At 35.3% G+C, this 19,945-nt stretch overlaps 1 protein-coding gene across 11 annotated transcripts in view; it reads right to left on the bottom strand.

Moving 5' to 3' along the window:
- The window catches only part of DZIP3 (DAZ interacting zinc finger protein 3), a 98,797-nt gene that overhangs the window by 59,862 nt on the left and 18,990 nt on the right, over nt 1-19,945 (bottom strand). For 10 of the 11 annotated variants that reach the window (XM_027077674.2, XM_027077673.2, XM_027077677.2 and 7 more), the window contains 7 exons: nt 18,577-18,732; nt 13,557-13,673; nt 10,694-10,774; nt 10,074-10,198; nt 7,001-7,115; nt 1,703-1,822; nt 227-328 (listed from right to left, as the gene is read on the bottom strand). In XM_027077674.2, the coding sequence (XP_026933475.1) occupies nt 227-328; nt 1,703-1,822; nt 7,001-7,115; nt 10,074-10,198; nt 10,694-10,774; nt 13,557-13,673; nt 18,577-18,732 (816 nt within the window). Of the gene's footprint in view, nt 1-226; nt 329-1,702; nt 1,823-7,000; nt 7,116-10,073; nt 10,199-10,693; nt 10,775-13,556; nt 13,674-17,705; nt 17,850-18,576; nt 18,733-19,945 lie in introns of those variants that run through there. The other variant, XM_053220810.1, reaches the window with a different exon arrangement.

Below are 19,945 nucleotides of genomic sequence, written 5' to 3'. Positions count from 1 at the left end.
AAACTGATAAAAATCACTAAACAAAGCAACTAGCAGAGTATCCCCAACACAGACGTGTTTAATAAATGGTGATAATGAACAAAGAATAATGAGGAAAAAAGCACGAGACAATAGGCAAAGAAAAATAGAGGGGAAAGAAAAAGGAGAGAAGGATATGTACAGGAAGAAATGAAGAGAAATGGATAAAGGAAGAAATGCTGTGAAGCTTTGAAGGAAAAACAAATACCTGGTCATTTTCACCTGGATATTTTAAATTTTTGAACTTTTTCCAACAAATTTTATGGAAATAAACACAGCAGCTTTTACTGCACATTAACTGAAAAAATCCCTGGAAAAGATAAAAGTAAGCAGTTGACATGAAAATAGTAGTTCATACAGATATAGAAAATACTACCATAAGTCTCATTCATTCATTTCATTCATTCATTTATTTATTTATACATGAATACCTTAAGTCACTTTCAAAACTATTCTATAACTAAATGAATTTTACATGGCATTCAAAATTTATCAACAGATCACTGGTCATCGAAGAACTTTATAGGTCATTTTTCATAGGTCCATTTTCCCATCACTAAAGACAGTGCATTAGGATAGAAAGAAAAGGCAATTTGAAGAAGTCCATGTAATCATCTTCCATATACCGCATACAACAAAATATCCAAAATTTGATGTGTGATCTTTTCAGAGGAACATGCTCTCTGTCCCTCTTCTTCACCTCCATTTTTACATTTCTCTTTTCCTCCAGCCCCAATTTCATACCATTTTCTCCTGCATCTCTGCTAATAACCACCAGACCTGATTTGTTCTCTTAGTGATAGCTACTGCATTATCCCAGTGTTTAAATTTCTTGTCCTTCCCAGTGTGAGCTCCCTGGGAACTACAGCCCTGCATCCTTTAAATAGGTAAACTACATGAATGGCATAAATTTTTTGGCCAGGAGGTTCTGCTGCTACATGCTGTCCCTGTGATTGGAACCCTGGAAGCCTCCCTGGCAAACCTTAGATTTTTATCACCATATCACCTAAACCAAGACCAACTTGCCCCACGTTGAGCACTCCACTTCCCAAAACCTGTGTTACTCTAATGAATAGATCTTGGATTTCTCCCCCATCACTCGCTGTATACATCATGCCTTGCCACTGGATTTCCACTATATGACAGAGGTGGTGTCAGGGTGGCACTGACGGTCACATCTCATCCTATCTTGTGATTTCCCACAGCCTCATTCTGATATATCCAGAGAGAACTAGACTTGAAGTACTTTGTTAAATTTCTTCAAATCCAGGTTGGTTTCATTTTGTTTGACCAAGACCCATACAACAGATAATGATCGCTTACTTAGTAACATAATTCTTCAGGAGTAACAACCTTTCTCCTTAGTAAAATGCTAATATTTTCAACCTATAACATTTCTAACTATAAAGAATATTTCACATATTTTTCATGTATGATTACAGGCATTTGAATATTACAAAATCCTTAGCAAAATCGATTATTTTTTTATTGATTCACAGGATTTAAATAATTCCTGCTCACTATGAATCTAAGTACTCAGAGATATTCAACTTCTTAACTGCATGAATTACTACTGTAATTAAACTAAGTACTCTTTTTAAACAATATTTTGATGCATGATAAAAATAATTATCAGTTTAATTTTTAATTATATTAATTTAAAATCAGTTAATAATTATATTACCTTGTAATTGGTGTTCTTTAAAATGTCAGCTTCACAAGATCGCTCACAATCTAGATAACTGCAAATGGTCTGCTTCATTATATTACTTTCAGTTGTCTTGATAAAATCATTAAGAAGATCCTAGATTAAAAGGTTTTTTTAATTTTATGAATTATTAGTAACAAGACTGCAACACTTCCAATATTTTACCTTAAATAATATGTCCATTTTATTATCTCCCTTTTTGAAGGCATTGTATGTTTTCTTAAAAAACAGTATAGAACATATTTCCCTCATTCAAAGTAAACAATACATGAGAAGGCCCTAAATTAGAAATACTGGGTTTTTTACTGAACATAAACATGGAGAAAGGAAAAAGTCTTTATTTGAGTCTATACCTCTGTTCACCATCCTAACTCATGGCACGACACCCAGCATGTTCCTGTTAAAAATTACTTGCTCTGATATACATACAGAGAGACAACAAATCACTGGGAGCCCAGGAGGGTCTGCTAGAACTGGTCTCCAGAACACCATATTGGTAGTGGGACTCCTGGAGTGGTGCAATATGCTGCTTGCTGCCATTATGGGCAGAAGTAGCGTACAGAAATATGCTTCCAATGTTGAGTTACAACTTGGAATGAAATTTCCTATTTTAAAAATGCTGATTAAATGTAGATGAAACACATTTCCAGGTCTATGTTAAAGAGGTCCTTTCACCAAGTCCTTAATCCTTATCCCTTAGAGAGACAGTATTACAAGATTTCAAATAGCAGTATTTCTAATATACTGAGAGTATACAACATGACTAATAAGCTTCTATAGACTATTTGATAAATCTAGTCACCATAACATTCTTTTGATGCCATTCAGAATTTTAAATTGATGGCTGATATTGAATAATAATGATATTTTGACCAAATTAACTAAAACATTTTAGTATCAAGAAGAGAGAGAAAGAAATGAGAGGCGTTTAAGGACCTTTCAGTATGAGGGTAGTATATCCTGTCAGCATAGCCAATGGCCAAATGGAAATGCTAAAAACAACAACAGCAGCAACAAAGGACTCACAGAAAATATATAACTACTGCAGTTTCACAGATCTTAAACTTAGTACTTCAATATTGATCTACTGATACTCCCACCAAATATATGCCACACATGCCTATAGGCATATATACATACGGATATATGCAGCTAGCTACAGGGGTGTGTATCTCTGTGTTTTCCATCTTCTCTACGCCAGCCCCTTGTCTTCTTTAGAACACTAACTACAATTTGTAACTATTTTATTAGGTTTTTTCCCTTTTTAATCCTTTTGTTCCTTATTCTTTATTCCTTATCTCTTGCCTCCCATCTTAGACATTCATTCATTCAACATATTTACAAAATGCCTGTTTTAAGCCAGCTTGCTATGGAAGTTATGTATGTTAATGGTAACAGTAGTAAACTTAGCAGGCTAAGACTTAGCCCTCATAGGACTCACATCAATGTCATCTACCACTATCTATTCAGCTTCAAGCCAGAAATCTTGAACTCAGCCACTGCATAATAGATTCCATCACCTTTTGCATGTAATATATCAACAAGTAACTACTGAGTCTTCTTCCAAAATACATTGCAAATTTTTCCATTTCTATCTCCATTTTTACCACTGGAGCTAACAGTTAGGCAGCTGTTACCTAGATTATTAACTGTAACAGCTGCCTAACTGCCCCCCTTTTCCCCACCTACTCTGCTCCAAGGTACTCTCTACACAGAAGCAAAAGATGTCAGTTACTTGCTTAAAACTCATCAATGGCTTCCCACTGTACCTAAAACAAAGTGGGGAACCCTTACCAAGGACTGCAAGGTTCTGCAGAACGTGCTGCTGAACCCAGTATATCTAGCCATCTCTTGAAATTCATCTCTAGCCTTGCTCATTATAAAATTTACAGTTTTATCTTTTTCAGTTCCTCAGACTTGCTTGTGAAAGCCACACTATATTCCATTTACCTAGAATTGTTCTTCCCCCAGTCTTCACAGAGCTAGTTCTAGTCTCAATCTGCTGGTTCCAACTTGAGTATCACCTCCCAGAGAGGCCACATATACATACGCATATATACGTACAAATATAGATACATACAGTATACAAGTGTATATGTGCGTGTTCTCCATTTTCTCATTTTATTATAATTTGATTATATCATTCTACTGTTTAAAAGTCTTCAGGGGTTTCACATTAAACTCAAGATAGGGTCTGAACCCCATACTTGGCTTATTAAGGCCTTCCATGATGTGGCTGACATTTACCTCTGTTATATTATGCATTTACGAAACAAGAACAGACGGTCATTTAAAAAAAACCAAAGAACATAATACGTAACAACAACAAAAACTCTTAGTAGATAATAGCTGAAATAGTCATTGAAATTAAAATTTCAACAGAAGGATAGGAACAATGGTAATGTTAAAAAATAACAAGCATTTCAAAGGACACCACCCTGGCTAGGGTGCCAGCATCTCTAAGGGTGCTATATTGCCCCACCAGGATGAGTTTATCTAAGGGGATATATGAGGACGGGAACAACTGGGGCAGGGAAGGCCTCTGGTGGAACTCACCCAGGATAAAGGGGTACAGGTCGCCCTCTAATTGCCCTAAAAAGAAACTAATCATAATGTCTGAGAAGCAAGACTTTCAGTGGGTTGCCAGGCATCAATCTTAACAAATTAAGAACATGCTGGCCTGCAGCCAGAACAGGGTCATTGAAGCATTCTGCTCTGTCAGACATTAAACCTTTATTGGATTTTAAAGAAGTAAGGGAGTGAGGGCTGGTAGAAAGTCCAAAGCAGCTGGAATGGTGGTTGGGTGCCCAAAAAACTCATGGCAGCAAATATTTTTGGAAGCTGTATATAAATATTTTAACATTATAATAACTAATATAATAGCACTAGTGTGCACTGGCTGAATATCAGCCCTACACAGAAAGCTAAAGCTGAGGAAAATATCCTAGAAAATAGTACAAAAAAATAAAATGTAAGAAATAAGGAAAAAAATAATAAAATCAGAGATTCAGTTCAGGATGTCAAGTATCTGAATAATAAACATTTCAGAAAGAAAAAATGGAAATGAAGAAATTATCAAATAAGTAAATTTTTAGAATGTACCAGAACATTTTCAAAATATAATCTCAGAACACTAGAGAACACAGAATATCCTAAAAATTCCCAGAAAGAAAAAAACAAAACAGGTTACCAGCAAAAGATTGAGAATCAGAGCATCAGATTTCTGAAAAGTACTATTGGAAGCAAAGAAGGTAACAGAAACACACTGAAAATATAAAGGAAAATAATTTGCACCCTACAATTGGATGCCCAGGCAAGATACAAATAAAGTGTACAAAAAAGAAATTATTTCAAAGACTTGAAAGATCTCAAAAATTTACCTCCCAATCAAGTACCCTTTTCTAGGAAGCTGCTGAAGGAGCTGTACCACCAAAACAAGGGAGTAAACCTAAAAAGAAAGCTTGAGATCAAAGAAACAGACGATTCTACATAGAAGTGAAGGATATTCCAAGGAATAAAAAAAAACCTAAGGCACATTTAATAAAAACATATGACTGACTATTGGTAGGATGGGGAAAGGGAAATGTATGTGTAAAGGGGAGGTATAAGAACTAATAAACCCTCCTCATCTGCCATCATGGGTAGTCAAAGATAATATCTACCATGGAGAAATATTCAAAAAGCAGCACATCTTTTCAAAAAATATAGGTAAATATCAGAGAAAAATGTCTAGAGAGTTGGAAGAAGGTTTCTCTAGTTAGGAACTACAATTAAAGCTGATGTACCACAGACTGTTAATGTTTAAGTCTTCTAATATTTGACAAACTACATACATGTATTATTTTGCATGAAATAAAAAAATTCACTAAAAAAAGTTTGAATAACAAAAAATATTTTAAAAGGAGGAGGAAAAAGAGAAAAGTAAGACCAAGTAGGGCCTGCTTTAGGCAAGCAGTGAAGTTCAATGTTAAAAATAATATATAAAATCATTACTAAGTCTAGGTTTAAGGTCATGTGATTATCCTGATAAATGCCAAAAACTGCTTATTCTATTGATTACTGTGAGAGCTACACTAAAATAGTACTCTGAGAGTGGAGAGTTTTCTATCTCTCCTTCTAGTTATATTAGCTTTTGTCCCATACATCTCGAGGCTCTATTATTAGCTATATACAATTTGACCTATTTGAGGAATGCATTTGGCTTTAAAGTCAGCCCAAACATAAAGATCCTGAAAGGTTTAAAGTAAAAGTCTGAAAAGATGTATGTCATTCAAACACTAACCAAAAGAAACTCAGTGTAGCTATTTTCATATTAAACAAATTAAAAAGTGACTGTAATATGACTTAAAAGATGGATGAAAGTTACCCCAAAAGTAAAGAATGCCCAGAAAGTATGAGGAAATGGAAACCCTCATACTTTGCCTTAAGAATACAAACTGGTACAAACTTTCTAAGAGGATATATGAAGACAAATACCAACATGTTTACAACTGTTTTAAAGACTTCACAATTCCACCTTTAGAAATGTGTCCTATGGGAATTATGTGGGACATGCACAAAGATGACTTTACATAATAATGAAAAACTGGAATGTTTAGGATAAACTGAATATTCAACAGCAGGAAACTGGTTATGCAAATTAAAGCATGATTTTATGATGAACCATGAAAACAAATCATACTGTAGAATAATCTAATTACTGGGAAACTCAGAGTATATATTTCTAAACTATATATCAATGTATATAACATACCAATTTACTAAAAATAAAGGGTACAAGTGTTTATAAATGTGTGTCTGGAAAAACATAAATAAAAATACTAGTATTAGTTTCTCCTTTTGAGGAAACATGGATAAATTTTATCTTTCAGTACTTAAACATTTTTCAAATTTTCTGAAATAATTTTTTTTAAGTTTTCTTAGTGCTTTTTAAATTTAAATCAACAACAAAATAACAGTAAGTATAATTAGAAAAAAAAGTAAGTTAATTAACTACCACATTTAGCTATAGCCCCATGAAGTACCGGACCTGCATAGCTTTTAATCTTCTTGTTTCTAAATAACAAATCTTATTTGCTAACACAGCTACCTCACTTCTATGTGTTGAATCATACATTCTGCACAAAGTAATGGGATTAATGTTGTTTCTTATACAAAAAGCTAATTTCCAATAAAAGAACATGCTGCTATAGAATACGACAAAATTAGCACAGACCACACTTCATCAGAGGATTCTGATTAGTCACAGATGAAATGCTGTTCTTAATTTCTTACTTTAAAAGTTGTAGGTAAATCTTCATCTTCTGCAGGATCTATGTCAAACCAATGATCATTTGTATCTCCTATTTCTTGTAAGCTTTTATGAAATTCTAGCAGTCCTCCATTATATCTGTAAGGCATTTATTTTAAAATAAGGTTAGTTTGAATGGGACTTTAACTAGATAGTTTACCAATAAGACAATGAGCAACTCTTTTTTTTTTTTTTTTTTTTTTTGGTGGTAAGTAGGGTGATGATAACCTCTGGCATGCTATAGAAATACAAATACTAGGACTCTCACCTGTGGTAGATTGGGATGAAATACAGGTGGAAGGGGAGGCAATAGATTATGTAGTAGCTCAAGCTTGAACAGTATAGGGGCCTTGGTAATTAAAGGGATTGTAGAGTTGGTTGGCTTTTGTCTACTGTCTTGGAAGCCTTGAAGAAAGAGAATGACAGTCACAGGTCAGCCAACTATTGACTCAGGGCACACTGTGAAAGACAGAGGACTCTATGGCAGCATTTAAAGAGACTCTTTCCTGCAGCCATAAAGATAATATGTGCTGAAAATCAGGCCAGATTTAGTCACAAGGTGAAACAAACTGCAAAAGAGACCAAATGTACCTCCTTGACAGGTCTATTACCAATTCAGGACACCCTGTGAAAGCTAAAAGGCCTCTACGGTAACATTTAAAGAACCCTTACCAACTCTAATAAGGGCAAACTGTGCTGAAAATGAGGCCCAGTATTTAATCATAAGGTTAAAACAGCAGCAAAAACTAAAAACACTGCCTCAGTGGATTATGCTAAAATCAGGGCTCTGATCAGGGAGAAAGTAGACCCTGAGGTCTCAAATGGAGACATTTAAGTAAAACCCTTAAATTGCCTTCAACCCTCTGGCTGACAAGGAGTATCAGAATCCCTTTACTGACCAAGTATCATCTGAGGTTCATATCTCAAAAGATGATGCCCTTCCTTCTCAAGATCCTCTCCCATCTGTGCTTACTGCCCATAGAGCAATAACTCTAGGGTCAGGTATAAACAGAGCCCATGTAAGAAAACAGAGTTCCTGCCCTGAAAGAAAAAGCTTAGTCAGCCTAAGAATTGCAGAACTTGACCAGTATGTACTGGCAGAAACATGTGGGAGTGGATCTTAAGAGTGTTGACCCAATAGACAAATATACAACTGGATAGAGAAGTGTATGTTGATATGGGAGGACTCTTCCACAATTCAAGATTTACTTTCCTAGCTAGGACACCTGAGACACCATGCTGCTGAGAAGGCTACTTGAAGCTTGGATCCAACATTGACCTATAGCAATTAAGGTGGAAATGCAGGAAATTTGAAGGCAGAGTATTAAAGAAAGTTCAAGGAGGTAAGGATATTATAATGGACTTACTACCTAAGACCAGAGAAGCCACCAATAAACACAGTTCCCTGGAAAGGCACAGAGGACACTCTAACTATTAAAGCAGTGTTTTCAGGCAGTTCAGTGGTGGTTGTTCTCTATAGGCCAGGGATGAAAGTCAATGATGCTGTCGTGTGACTGGGGTTTCTAGTTATCTGTGATATGGAAAGCAGATTCTCTCCAACACCCATCAGTAAAGAGACTAAAGGATAGTTCACACATCTGGGGGAAGGACAGCAATATACATTCTCTGTCTTGTCTCACAGCTATGAGAATTCTCTCTACAATATAAAGAGATTTTGATCATCCTAAAATTCTGCAAAACATCACACCAGTCCACTATATTGATGACATCATGTTATTAAATGGGAAGCAGGAAGTCTTCTGGGTACCCCAGTGAAAAACAAGCATGCCAGAGGATAGACGATAAACCTTACAAAAGAATCAGGTAACTACCACAGAGATGACTCTTCTAGGAATCCCATGGTTGGACACAGCAGTAATACTGCATAAGGATTTAAACTGCCTAATTCATCTTTCAAATCTCAAACATTATTTCCTCAAGAAGACTTCTGATTCCCATAACTAGACTGGGGGCCCAGTAAAAACTTTAATTATTCACTGTATTTTCCTTCACAGCTCTTTATTATATTTCCAAATTAATTAGTTGTATAACTGATTATTTGATTAAGGTCTACAAGATTCACTATAATGTCAGTTACATGAAGATAGGAACTGTTTTGCACATCATTGTATCCCCAATGCTATCTAGAGATGCTAGCACAGTCTCTAGAATATGATACATTCTTAGCAAATAAAATTAATGAATTATGCTACAAATGGCTAAGGGTACAAATAAGGAAACAATCCATATCAGTTCCCCCATACAATTTCACTAAACATATAATCCCCAATGTTCCCCAAACATAGCATCTAGACTCTTTCAATGCTTTAAAAGCTCATTTATACCTTAAACACCTATTCAACTGGTGATAGTATTAATAACTACAACCAGCATTTATTTATTAAGCCTACCATTTTTGTGTTCTTAGCACTAATTTTTTTTAAAGTTTATTTATTTATTTTGAAAGAGAGAGAGAGAGAAAGAGAGTGAGAGAGAGAGAGAGAGAGAGAAAGTGAGAGAGAGAATCCCAAGCAGGCTCCATGCTGTTACCATGGAGCCCAATGCAGGGCTTGATCTCACAAACTGTGAAATCATAACCTGATCTGAAATCAAGAATCTAACGCTTAACTGACTGAGCCACCCAGATGCCTGAGCACTTAATCATTTGCAACATCCCTATAAGGTTGGCACTATTATTAGTTCCATTTTATAGATAAAAAACATAAGGCTGAAAAAAAAAAAGATAAGGCTGAGCAACACTACATTCCTTAGAGTCATTGATTAGATACATAGTAGAAAATGGATTTAAACCCAGTTCTGTCAGATTCCAAAGCCTATGGTCCCTAATGTCTTTGCTACACTGACTTTTACTGCCATGATCTGTTAGATTTGATATTTAATATTCTCAAATACATTAAAGAAATTATTTCTATAGGAACAGGTAAAGAAGACCCAGAAGAACACAAATGTCATCATACCTAGTATAGTGCAAAAACTATCCATGTCACAATGCTAAAGGTTGAAAGAAAAGATTTACCCATTTATTAAAACTCTTACCTCTTCTGAGCACATCGAAGCAAACCACGTCCAAAATAAACTAAAGACATAAAGTTTTCACAAATTTCATTTTCTTGGATCACCATCTTCATCACTAGAAATTTATTCTCTGCTTCTGTATAATCCTGTAGTAACATAAAACTAGGTTTGGCTGATGTAAAAAGCATTTTTTTTTCTATTACAAGAATTATTTTCCAAACTGGAGAAATTAGGGCAGCTTTAATATTGATCCAGTCATGCAGCCATTTATTCACATCTCTAATCCTAGCATCTCTGTATGTGATCATATAGATAATATATTCAGTGATTAAAATACCTATTCACAAAAGAACTTAAGATCTTCCCTAGCCAACATTTCAAAATGAACATTTAGAGAATTTCTTTTTTTTTTAATATATGAAATTTATTGTCAAATTGGTTTCCATACAACACCCAGTGCTCATCCCAAAAGATGCCCTCTTCAATGCCCATCACCTACCCTTCTCCCTCCCACCGCCCCATCAACCCTCAGTTTGTTCTCAGTTTTTAAGAGTTAGAGAATTTCTAAAATCAACATTTTGTTAAAATCAAGTCATCGTATGTGAAAACACTTACAATGGGCAATAATACATACTACATACCTCTTTCTTTCCTCTTTCAGTGAGTGCTACTCCATACAAAAATAATAATGTCAGATAATAACCAATATTAATCTGATGTGCCTAAAAAGAAAAAAAATTAATTGGCTCTTTAGACGAAAATAGTTTTTAGTATAGTAAGTTTAATTAAATATCCTAGGCTACTCAGTAATTATTAAAAACAGTAAAAATTATCATATTATCGATCATCTAATAAGAGAAATAGCAAATACACTAGATGTATTTGATAATTCAACCCTGAAGAAGAAAGAGGGTAATTGATAATCTCAAAATAAAACACTAGAGTGTGATTAAAGAAAATGAAAGCCATCGGGATTTATTGTCTCCTTCCCCCTCCTGCCCCCACATGCTACAAATGGCTAAGGATCTCCATACAGATGTAGCAGTGAGTACAACTACATTCTGAGTCCCTGAAGTCCTTCAAAACAGGAGGGTGGTCTTGGAGACTCCGGACACAACACCCACTGTACCAACGCCAACTTCCTGGTTTTGATAATATATACTGTTATGTAACATCTAACTATTGGGGAAAACTGAATGAAAGGTATTCAAAAACCTTTCTGCACTTCTGTATTGTACAGCTATATTTTTGCAACTTCTGTGCATCTAAAGTTACCTCAAATAAAAAGTTTAAACATTGTCCATGGAGAACGATATTGTACATTCTGTTCGTAAGCTCTCTATTGACTTAAGATCATAACCCTGTCTTTTGTCACATTAGCTTTTTACAAGACTGTCCCATAAATAAGATCTTTTGCAGGTACATAGGGATGATAAGCATCTGCAGGACAGAAGTCTTTTTCTTTACTGATCTAACTGTATTCTCTTACTTAGCATATTTCTCATGGCCAACAGTACACATTTATGAGGTAACTGGCTAGTGTTAGAATTTGGCTTCAAATTAATCTCAGGGCAAATAGACGTGCATGTTTGCGCTCAATGGACCAAGTGAGTTTGTGTTCACACACCGGTTTCCATCTTAAAATTTCCATTTCTGCAGAGGAGGTAAAATGCAGTTCAGAGAATGGACTCTAAAGCCAAGACTACATGGATTTGTATCCTGACTCTACTACTTACTACCTGCTGAATTAAGCAAGTTGTTTAACCTCTTTGCTTCAGTCTCTAATCTATAAAATGGGAATAATGGTGGAGGGATGGTGGTTATGAAGAGCAAATGAGCTAATCCTTACAAAAAGTGCTTAGAACAGTGTCTGTCATATAGCAAACACTAAATAAGTGTAAGCTATTATTTTATAGCTTTAAAAAAATTGGTTTCACAAATAAATACAACAGAGCCTTTGGCTCACACAAGTCTAAAAAGAACATTTTGAGAACAGGATAAGATGTGGAATTGTGGTAATGCTATAATCATAAATAAAAGGTAAAGAACTCAGGAATTTACAGATGTAAGTGGTAGGTTTCTGACCGACATGACTCTGCCCTTCCCTTCCTACAATCCCCGCCACTATTAGCAGGGATTATTCTAAGTACTGGAACTCAATGGATATAGAGATATTATTGGCAACTGTCCCCTGCCCTCACCCCACTGCCACCTCCTACCAAGTTGCTCCACCTATCCTTGGTGGCCTTGGTAGCCTTGAGGAACAGTGAGAGCTATAGGATACAGCAGTAGGCTGCTCTGATCATGACGATTCCAATTCTGCTCAACAATGCTACCAGGAGAGGGATCTCTTCCATTTCTTAACGTAAGACTCATCATTGAAATAATGCCTAAGTACAGTTGGCTAAGCAATCAGCATCTGTTAATGCTCATTTATTTCACTTCCTGGCAACCTGGTCAGTGGGAGAAACAGCACATCTTCAGCATCCCAGAAGTTCTTGCTGAATACTTGTTAATACAAACTCCATTTTGTTGGCTCTTTTGACTCCATGTACAATTCCTTTAGGGTGGTATGTATCACCACTTAGAACCCCCATCCCGAGAGTCCTAAATAAAGATGATTTCTCCACATCTTTATAATATGGGATTTGGTGTCTTTGGGTACCTTGGTTGGTACCTGGGTGGTCCTTTCTTGAGAGTAACTCTAATCCATCTTCTACATATGTACAAAATTTAGTTTACTGATCCAAATTATTCAAGCAACTGATTTTTCCTTTTACTGTCCTATACTATTGGTTCTGATTTTTTTTTAAGGTTTATTCATTTTTCAGAGACAGAGAGAGAGAGAGTGTGAGCAGGGCATGGGCAGAGAGGGAGACACAGAATCTGAAACAGGCTCCAGGCTCTGAGCTGTCAGCACAGAGCCTGACGCAGGGCCTGAACTCACAGACGGCGAGATCATGACCTGCACTAAAGTCGGACACTTAACAGAGTGAGCCACCCAGGCGCCCCATATTGGTTCTGATTTTTGATGCCAGGTTTATTCTTCCTCAGATTTTCTATTTACTTCTAACATACAAATATATCTTGTTAATTTTATCTCTCATGAGTACTCAATAACAGATGACAGAAGTTCCAATTTTTACAAATATAGTTACCAGAAGAGGAGCTGATTAATAACTAGGAGGAAAGCAAGTAGTAGTTTCTCAAGTTTATAACTATTTCAATTGGGAAAGTCCAATTTTACTATTTATTGAAGTTTCTCTTTATTGAAGATGAACAATTTTATGGTAAGGAAGGGACTAGATTAGGCTTATTATGGACATGCAGTCATCAAAAAGTACAAGACACAGGAAGGAAATAAATTTATGCATACTTTTTCTCTAGAGGTAAAAGGAAAATACAAACTGGTCTACACCTTAAAACAAGCATGCATTGGCTACCCTCTCATTGAGAAATGCTGTCCAAACCCATTATTTCAAACTTTCAAAAGAAAACACTTACAGTATAATTAGTAGCCTGAACATTCCTAAGTGCTGCTTCCAGTTGTGTTATCAAGAAACGTAAAGTTAAAACAGGAACAATTTCCTCCCCATTCTGACTGTTAGCTGCAACTTCTCTCTGTGGAAAATAATTTGGTCCAAAATTTAAGTTAAAGCAAATATCTACACTTATTTTTATTATACAAATAAAACATGCTCGTTGTAGAAAATCTGGAGAGGATTTAAAGAAAAAATCCACGCCAGCGAGATACAATTGTTTTCTTGTTTATTTTTCAGTCTGACAAATCTTCTCTGTAACTATTTCCTCAAAACACTTAAAAAGCATTCCTAAGCCTGCTGAGGGGTTGGCCACAACCACTTCTATTAGTAATCCCAGTTTATTCTCATACCTTCTATCCTCTAAGCATAGCTAAAATCTTCCAGCCCTGACCCTGCAGTAAGCAGGAATGCTTGGCATTAATACCAACACGAGGGCAAGGCATCTTAAGCTACGATCTGATTGGAACCAAGCTAATATATGACTTATATCACAGTTTGTTACTGCCATGGATGAAATGAAAAGGAGGACTGTGTGTTATCTTTGCATCCATTTCCCAAGCCTTGTACCTACAAGTGCTTGGCTTAAATTCCATTATCTGTTTAATGATATATTATCTGTGTGGAAAATTTAACCTACACTTTCTTAACTTGGTTTCTAGTATACGATACTGCTCCGTTTTTCTCCTAGATAACTAGAGACTTTATTTCCGTCTCTCTAGCACTCAATTTAATGAACGTCTTCCCCATCATCACATACATTCCCTAAAGTAATCCACTGTCATGTTTTTAAGTAGTGTCTACATACTGACAGTTTGCAAGTTTATATTTCCAGCTCAGAACCATCCCCTTAATTCCAGACTCATATATCCAACCAGTCACTCAACACTAGCTCTTGAATTTGAGTAGGCATATAAAACCTAACACTGAAGTTCCACCTCCTTTAGAACTAAAAAAGCTGGAAAAAATGTAAAAGTCATTTTTTGAAAGCAACAGAAAGCTATGAAGGCACTGAAAATCTCTGGAGCCAACATTCAGACATGAGACTGACTTTTGGAGCCACTTTTCTCCATAAGGCAATTGACATTTTCAGTTGTGGCTAACATGTTAGGTGTAGCTTTTAGCCAACTTACAAAGCTGGGGGAAAAAACAGAGTGTATGACCTATCAAGGATGAGGGACCCTGGTAAACACCTCATCCTTTGGTGCAGACCCTGAAGAAATATACCCTTAAAGTAAGAGTGTCTGTTTTTGTTCCAGTTTGAATTTAAATAGTTTATTTGGGAGGTTCAGAGAACAATGGTGGAGAATAGAGATGTGATGCAGGGAAGGAAAAACAAGCTTTAAATTAATGGGTGAGTTATTAAGTTAGTTACCCACAGTGGGAAGCTGGGGTTAATAGAACAGAGAGACTCTGTAAACCAGTGAAAAATACAAGCTGCAGTATTATTCAACTCAAGGGGAGAGAAAACTGGAATATTTGCACAACTCCCAAGGCTTATTGAGTGGTGATGGGGTGACATGAGAATATTAATTCCTTGGGATTTCTGAACTGCCATGAGTACAGCCTTCTGTAGTTTCAGGGGAAAAAAAAAAAAAAACCTTGAGGCATAGACACATGGAAAACTGGAGATTGTCCAGAGCATACTGAAATGAGTCCAAGGGGCCAGGAGTTATGTGCAGGACACTCACAGTATCTACTACAAAAGCAAAACATAAATAGACCCTTCTTCACAGAACAGAAGCTTGGAAACATCTCAATCCCTAGTTGAATGAAGTGATCTGCCAGAAAAGCACAAAGAAGCATTACTAAGGGAAGATTTTGTCCAGTTTTTCTAGTACTTCTCAAAGCAAGGTTGCTCTAAATCAACTCTAGCAGCCACTGCAGGTAGCAGAATTCTCTATCTTCCTTTAGATGACTGTGGAATTAGTTTTGATGTTTTCATGTTCATTCATGATTTAAGTTATTTTTGCCTTTTTCTTAAGATTTTTAGCAGGGGGCTATCAATTTTACTGATCTTTAAAAGAAAACCAAGTTTTGGCTTTATTGACTTTCTTTTTTTTATTCTATTTCAATAAACTTAGATATCTTTATTACTTCCTTCTTTTGACTTTGTTTTTAATTTACCGTTCTTCCATTAATCTCCTGAATTTTATGTTTAGATGACTGATATTCAACCTTGCTTCATTTTCTAATACATGTATTTCAAATTATAAGTATTCCTTGAAACACATATTTTACTTATAACACAAGTTTTGATATACACTTTTTATTCAGTTCAAAAATTTACCTAATTTCCATTGTGATTTCTGACCCATGGGGTACTCTTAAGAACAATGATTTTTTTAGTTAATCTTTCTGTATTGATTTATAAGTGAATTGTACAGTAGTTTGAGAATATGCTCTATATATTGTGATTCTTTGGTGAGACTTGCTTTGTGACTAACACATGGTCAATTTTTGTAAATGCACTTAAAAAGTATGTATATTCTGCCACTGTTGGGTATCGTGTTTCATGTTTTGTGTGTGTGTGTGTCAATTAGATCAACTTTGCTATCATTCTACCTATTTTGTGTCCATGTTCTATCAGTTATTAAGAGAGTCATGTTAAAATCTACTGGGATTATTAATTTGTCCAGTTCCCATTCAATATTATCAATTTACTCACCTTCTCATATGTAACAGTTCTGTATGTATTTGAGTCTGCTTCTGGAATTTCTCTTCTGTTTTCTAGACTTGTCCACTGAATCAGGAGCAAGTAATACAATGTTGTACTTATGAGAGCTTCACATTAAGTTTCAATATCTAAGTGGGCAAATTCCCTGCCTGTCTCCCCTACACTTTTCTAATTTTCTTGGCTATTTTTCCTTTTATTTCCCATCTGAACTTTAGAATTAGCTTTCAGTAATAACAAAACCAAAAACAACATACTTTGTCATTTTTATTGGAATTATGTGAGATACAGAAAGCTTTATCACATTGTGTCTTCTTACATGTATTGCTTTTCATTTGGTCTTTTTTTCTTACCTTTATTAGAATTTTATAAATCTCTATTTAGTTTTAATATAAAGTATTGATTTCTAAACTTAATGTGAAAAAAATCAATGTGTAGATACTTGCCAAAATGCAGATTCCCAGACCTACCCCCAGAGATTTTGATTCTTTAGGATTTTAGTATGGGGTTCAGATAGTCTCATGTAGGTGGTATAGGAAAAAATTTGAGAAATACTAGTTTATATCTTATATATTTCTTGAGTGTTTTCCTAGGTATTTTCCCTTTTTTATTGCTATTATAAATAAGTACTCTTTCATCTATATCTTCTAATTGGTTGTTGTTTGCATATAGAAAGGCTACTGATTGTTGTTTCTGGGTGATTTCCAACAGGTAAGAGGAAAACAGTGGCATAATTCCATCAGTTTCAAACCAGAATTCATACTGGAAAATTATCTCAGTTAAGGTTATAATTGTATGTAGTCTTTGGATATTTGTAGAGCTTGTTTGAATTGTTAATCATAACAGTATTGATTTGTTTCATGGAAATAATTAATAATGTATTCTTCCACAGAAAAGGCAACCGTGGAATTGCCCCAATTAAAGGCTACAAAGAAATGAGAACATTTTCTTTAACTTTGAAAAACTCCATTCATTTAGGAACTGATATCCATCTTATGCTGAAAGTTTCACAAATTATCTAAAAAAACTATTTCCAAAATGAAAATCTACAGTATATTCTCTATAGTATTTATTTTATTCATAAATAAAAAAGTTTAGGACATTATTTTTCTTCATCTTACATTCTTGAAAAAGTTGTTAACGTTCTACAAATTAGGAAAACTGAAAGCAATTCCCTGTCCCAGGATGGCATGTTATGGGTTACTGGTAGAATAAAAATAAACACTAGACCTCACAGTCAATGGCTTACTGGCTACTAACCCATATTCCCACCATTATTCTTGAAAGGCTAGCACCAACTAAATTATTTCATTAATAAAAGTCTGTAAGTCAAGGCCCTTCGCAAAAAGTAAGATGAAGATTTCAAGACTGTAGCTACACTATTGTGAGAAAGAAAGGAGGGAGGAAAAGAGTCACCGTGAAGTAATAAGAAATACATACATGATTTCTGCTCCTAGTTCCTGATAATTTCTGGTCTTTGACTCTGGGTCCTAACACAGAGCTCCTAAAGCCCTTGGAATTTCCTAGGTGATAGGCGTATCTTTTGTTCTAATGAGATGACACTCAGCAGGCTCCTGGATAGGGCTGGTCACCAGAAACACCAAGCCATGATTAGAAGCTTGAAGCTTTTAGCCCTATCCCCCATTCCCAGAGGGAGAGGGGCTGGGCACTGAATTAGTAATTATCAATGATGATATGATATGATAAAGCCTCCATAAAAATCCTGGAAGTATAGGGTTCAAAGAACTTCCAGCTTGGCGAACACATCCACATGCCAGGGGAGCAGTGGCACATCCCAACTCCACAGAGGTAGATGCTCCTCTACTTGGAACCCTTCCAGACCTTGTTGTATATATCTCTTCATTTGGCTCTTCATCTAAATCCTTTATCATAGCCTTTATTATATAATAAATTGGTAAACATTAAGTGTTTGCTAGCTATACTAGCAAATTGTGGGACCCAAAAGGGGTCATGGGAGCCCCAATCTATAGCCAGTTGGTCTAGAAGTATTAGAGACAACCTAGGACTTGTGACTGGTGTCTGAATTGGGGCAGATTTGTGGGACTGGGACTGAGCCCTTAACTTGTGGGATCTGATACTAACTCTAGGTAGATAGTGTTAGAATTGAATTGACTTGTAGGATGACTAGTTAGTATAGGAGAATTGGTGTGGGAATAAATTCACACATCTAGTGTCAAAAGTGCTGTAAGGGTAGTAGCAGTGTGAGAGTAAAGGAAAATAGTATGTTTTCCCTGGAGAGTCCTATACAAAGAGTTGCACTTCTGTCTCAAAGAACAAATTATAATCTTACCTGCATGATTTGGAAGGAAAAATTTTCTTGTAAGAACTTCTTAATGTGAGGGACCACACCTTTTGGTAGAGTATTAATTGCATTCAATAACTTCTTCATCTCTACTAGTAGGTTAACAGAGACAAGATCTGTAGGTGTGTCCTTTTCCTGTTTATCCTAGAAGACATTATTAAAACTTTCCATAATTACACATGTTCATATTACTCTAATATTAAGACCAAATATTTTTAAAAAGTACCTTTACATACTATATGTAGATCACTGTGACAGACCTATAGAAAATCCAGGTAAGAATAAGACATTCTCTCTGCTTTCAAGGAACTTAAAACATAACAGGAAATTTAAGACCAAAACTAAGGAAGTTTTAATATATTCATTTAATACATTAATTTAATACATTCATCATAAATTCATTTGAAAATTATAAATGAAAGTAGATATTTTAAGATGTGAAAATTATACTATTTTTTATAGAGTAGTGAATTAGAAAACATCATACTTATAAACAAAGTAGTAAAATAGAATGACTCTTAATTCAGTCAGAACTGAGTAAGTCATAATAATCTTGGGTCTACAGGAACTCATTCTTACAAATTAATGAAGCCATAATTAATGGTTAATCAATAGCTATACAGTCAAGTCCTGCTGGATTATTTATTAACATTAGTTGTGAGGAATGAGTGGGCGACAGAAAGGGAGATGTGCCTGGATGATGGCCTTCCTTCAAATCTTAACATGATACCTCAGTTCCTATACACTGTTTAAACTTAGGGAATATGAATATGTTGTTGCTGACCTCTGATAATCAGAACAGACAGTTTCTTACTAAAGAGGCCATGCAAAACTTGAGTCACTGAAATGCCCTGGTGGGGGTGATTCCTTGACCATCAGGTCTCCAACAGACTAGAATTACCCAGGAAAGTGACTAGGAATCAGCAAAGTCCACAATAGAGTCCTATCTGCCTACTCTCCCCTTCTGGATTTGAGTCTTAAATTAAGATTCCTCCATTCCCATCAATACCCAACAAATAATCTTACATTTTATAATATTTCATTGTATGAAAATTATATCCAAAAATGAAGGAAAATGTTAGCAGTTTGCTACATCTCAGTGAAGGGTATATAAGTATCCTTTGTATTATTCTTGCAACTTTTCTGTAGGTTTGATATTTTTCAAAAAGTTCAAAAAAACAAAAACAAAACTTCCACAATAGATAGACCCTTAAAAAGAATAACCACTGTTAGTACTGCACACATTTCAAACTAAAGGTCAATTCTGCAGTCAAAAAACACCACAAACTCATCTTATACTAATTACCAAATTGATAAGCAAGATTATGGCATGAATAAAAATTTTTAATAGGGCATA

Source organism: Acinonyx jubatus, chromosome C2 (assembly GCF_027475565.1).
Source record: "Acinonyx jubatus isolate Ajub_Pintada_27869175 chromosome C2, VMU_Ajub_asm_v1.0, whole genome shotgun sequence".
Classification (NCBI taxonomy): Eukaryota; Metazoa; Chordata; class Mammalia; order Carnivora; family Felidae; genus Acinonyx; species Acinonyx jubatus.
Note: the sequence above shows the minus strand (reverse complement) of the source record. Positions and strands in the feature narration are given on the sequence as shown.